The 1,779-nt window shown below is 41.9% G+C and overlaps 1 protein-coding gene across 1 annotated transcript; it reads right to left on the bottom strand.

The window, feature by feature from the left end:
• Positions 1-1,009: 1,009 nt before the first annotated feature.
• On the bottom strand, positions 1,010-1,361 carry LOC121964006 (heterogeneous nuclear ribonucleoprotein U-like protein 2; the record flags this gene model as incomplete). The annotated part of the gene is made up of 2 exons (XM_042514239.1): positions 1,010-1,050; positions 1,134-1,361. Coding segments are annotated over 2 exons (269 nt in total), but the record flags the coding sequence as incomplete, so codon positions are not given.
• Between the last annotated feature and the right edge of the window lie 418 nt (positions 1,362-1,779).

The following is a 1,779-nucleotide window of genomic DNA, read 5'->3' on the forward strand; positions in this document are numbered from 1 at the left end:
TATAGTCTTTTTGGACATTTACTCTCGCTTTATAGAAGAAAAATCGACATCTACAAATTTCTTGCAATTTATAAAACAGCTCTTGTTAAATTGCTTACTGCCTTTTTGCTCATGTTTAAAAAAACAAACAAAAAAACAGTTTGCTCAGATTTTAAAGGTTCAAATACCTGTGAAGGTGTCTGAACGCAGCACAAGGAAAGTGATGGCAATCCAGGTTTTGAAAAAGGTTTAACACACACTTCGCGGACATCTGGGAAAAGCAAAACTGCTAGAGCTTTCAAATTTTAGTCGCTCATTAAACACTCCCGCTGCCAAACAGCTGATGCTAAAAGACCAGAACAGCACAAACGGTCGGTTCACAAAAGGACAATGGTGCGCCTCCTTTTTTGGAATACACAATCAAAGATCCCATGGATAGATGTCACTGCACTTTGACGTGCATTTTTATTACAATTTTGAATAATTTGGGTGCGTTTATTTCTTGTTAAACACTTCTTTTAAAGACATGTCTAATCATTGTTTTGCGACCTCGCCTGAAGCTGAAAATACTCGATACCTAATAAATGAAGGTCGACAGCAGTCACGTCACATCATGAGGACTCCCCCGTCCAAGCTGATTAATGACCCAACACAGTGGCCAGATACGGTTTATGCAGACGCCTTCACGTGCATACCAGCCGCCAAAACAATGAATATTCAAAACTTTTCCAGGCCTTGAAAGTACCATTGTGAAGTTCCATGACTTTTCCAGGTTTTATATACTCAAATCTCCCCTCAGAAACCTTTAAACCACTTCTACCTCAAGTATAAGTTAAACCTGAGATTCGGCCTCTTGTGGTACTTTGGAATTTTCTGGAAGACACAGGACACCACAAACTGAGTTTCGTCTCGTCGCAAATATTTGGTCCTAAAATGGGCTTGAAACCTTCAAGTGCCGCGAAGATAACGACAAAGCTACAGTCCCAAATTGTGCTAAAATAAGGTTTGTTATGTACTGCAAAACACTTACATATCTTGGCTGCTGCCTCCATGGCTGCATGTCGCTCCAACCTAGAAAATAACAAAAAGAAACCAATTAACATCTGAAAATATCAAGTCTCCTTAAAAAGCTGCTCATCAGTTTTCATGCTGACCGTTCGGTCCGTTCCACTGGATCCTGTGGGAGGGTGGAGGGCCGTGAGGGTGAGGTCTCTTCTTGTAAAGTCGGGGTTTCTTCCTCTCTTGTTTGGTGACGGGGGGCAGCAGTCTGCGAGCCTCGTCTTTTAACTCCTGCAGGAGCGTCTGCGCCTGCTCCTGAGGCAGCTCGACATACTGCAGCTCCTCCAGCAGGTCGCTCTGCTCATCTGGAAGACTGCAGCTCACTGGAGACAAGAGGGAAAGTCTAAGTTTATAAGCATGATGGGAATGACATGCGTGTGATGTTCAGCTGTCATTTAACCCTTTATATGACTCTGCTGTCCCACAGGCTCCAGTTTGTACTGTAGCTCCATACACTTCAAACCTGGTTCACGACCTCTAAATGGCCGCCCGCATGTCTGTTGTTTTTCAGCAATTCAAATAGAATGATAATAAAACAACAACAAAATTACCAAGCTAGTACACCTACAGTATGTTAACCCTTTGAAACTTGGACATCAGGTTTCTTGCGCTGCATTCAGACACCTTTCACAGACTTTTTGACCCCTTGAAACCTAAACAAATTAGTTGAGATTTGTGTCATAAACCTAGCAAGAAATGTCCCACAAATTGCAAAAAATATTAAAAGATTACAAGAAAATT

Source organism: Plectropomus leopardus, unplaced genomic scaffold (assembly GCF_008729295.1).
Source record: "Plectropomus leopardus isolate mb unplaced genomic scaffold, YSFRI_Pleo_2.0 unplaced_scaffold13593, whole genome shotgun sequence".
Taxonomy (NCBI): Eukaryota; Metazoa; Chordata; class Actinopteri; order Perciformes; family Serranidae; genus Plectropomus; species Plectropomus leopardus.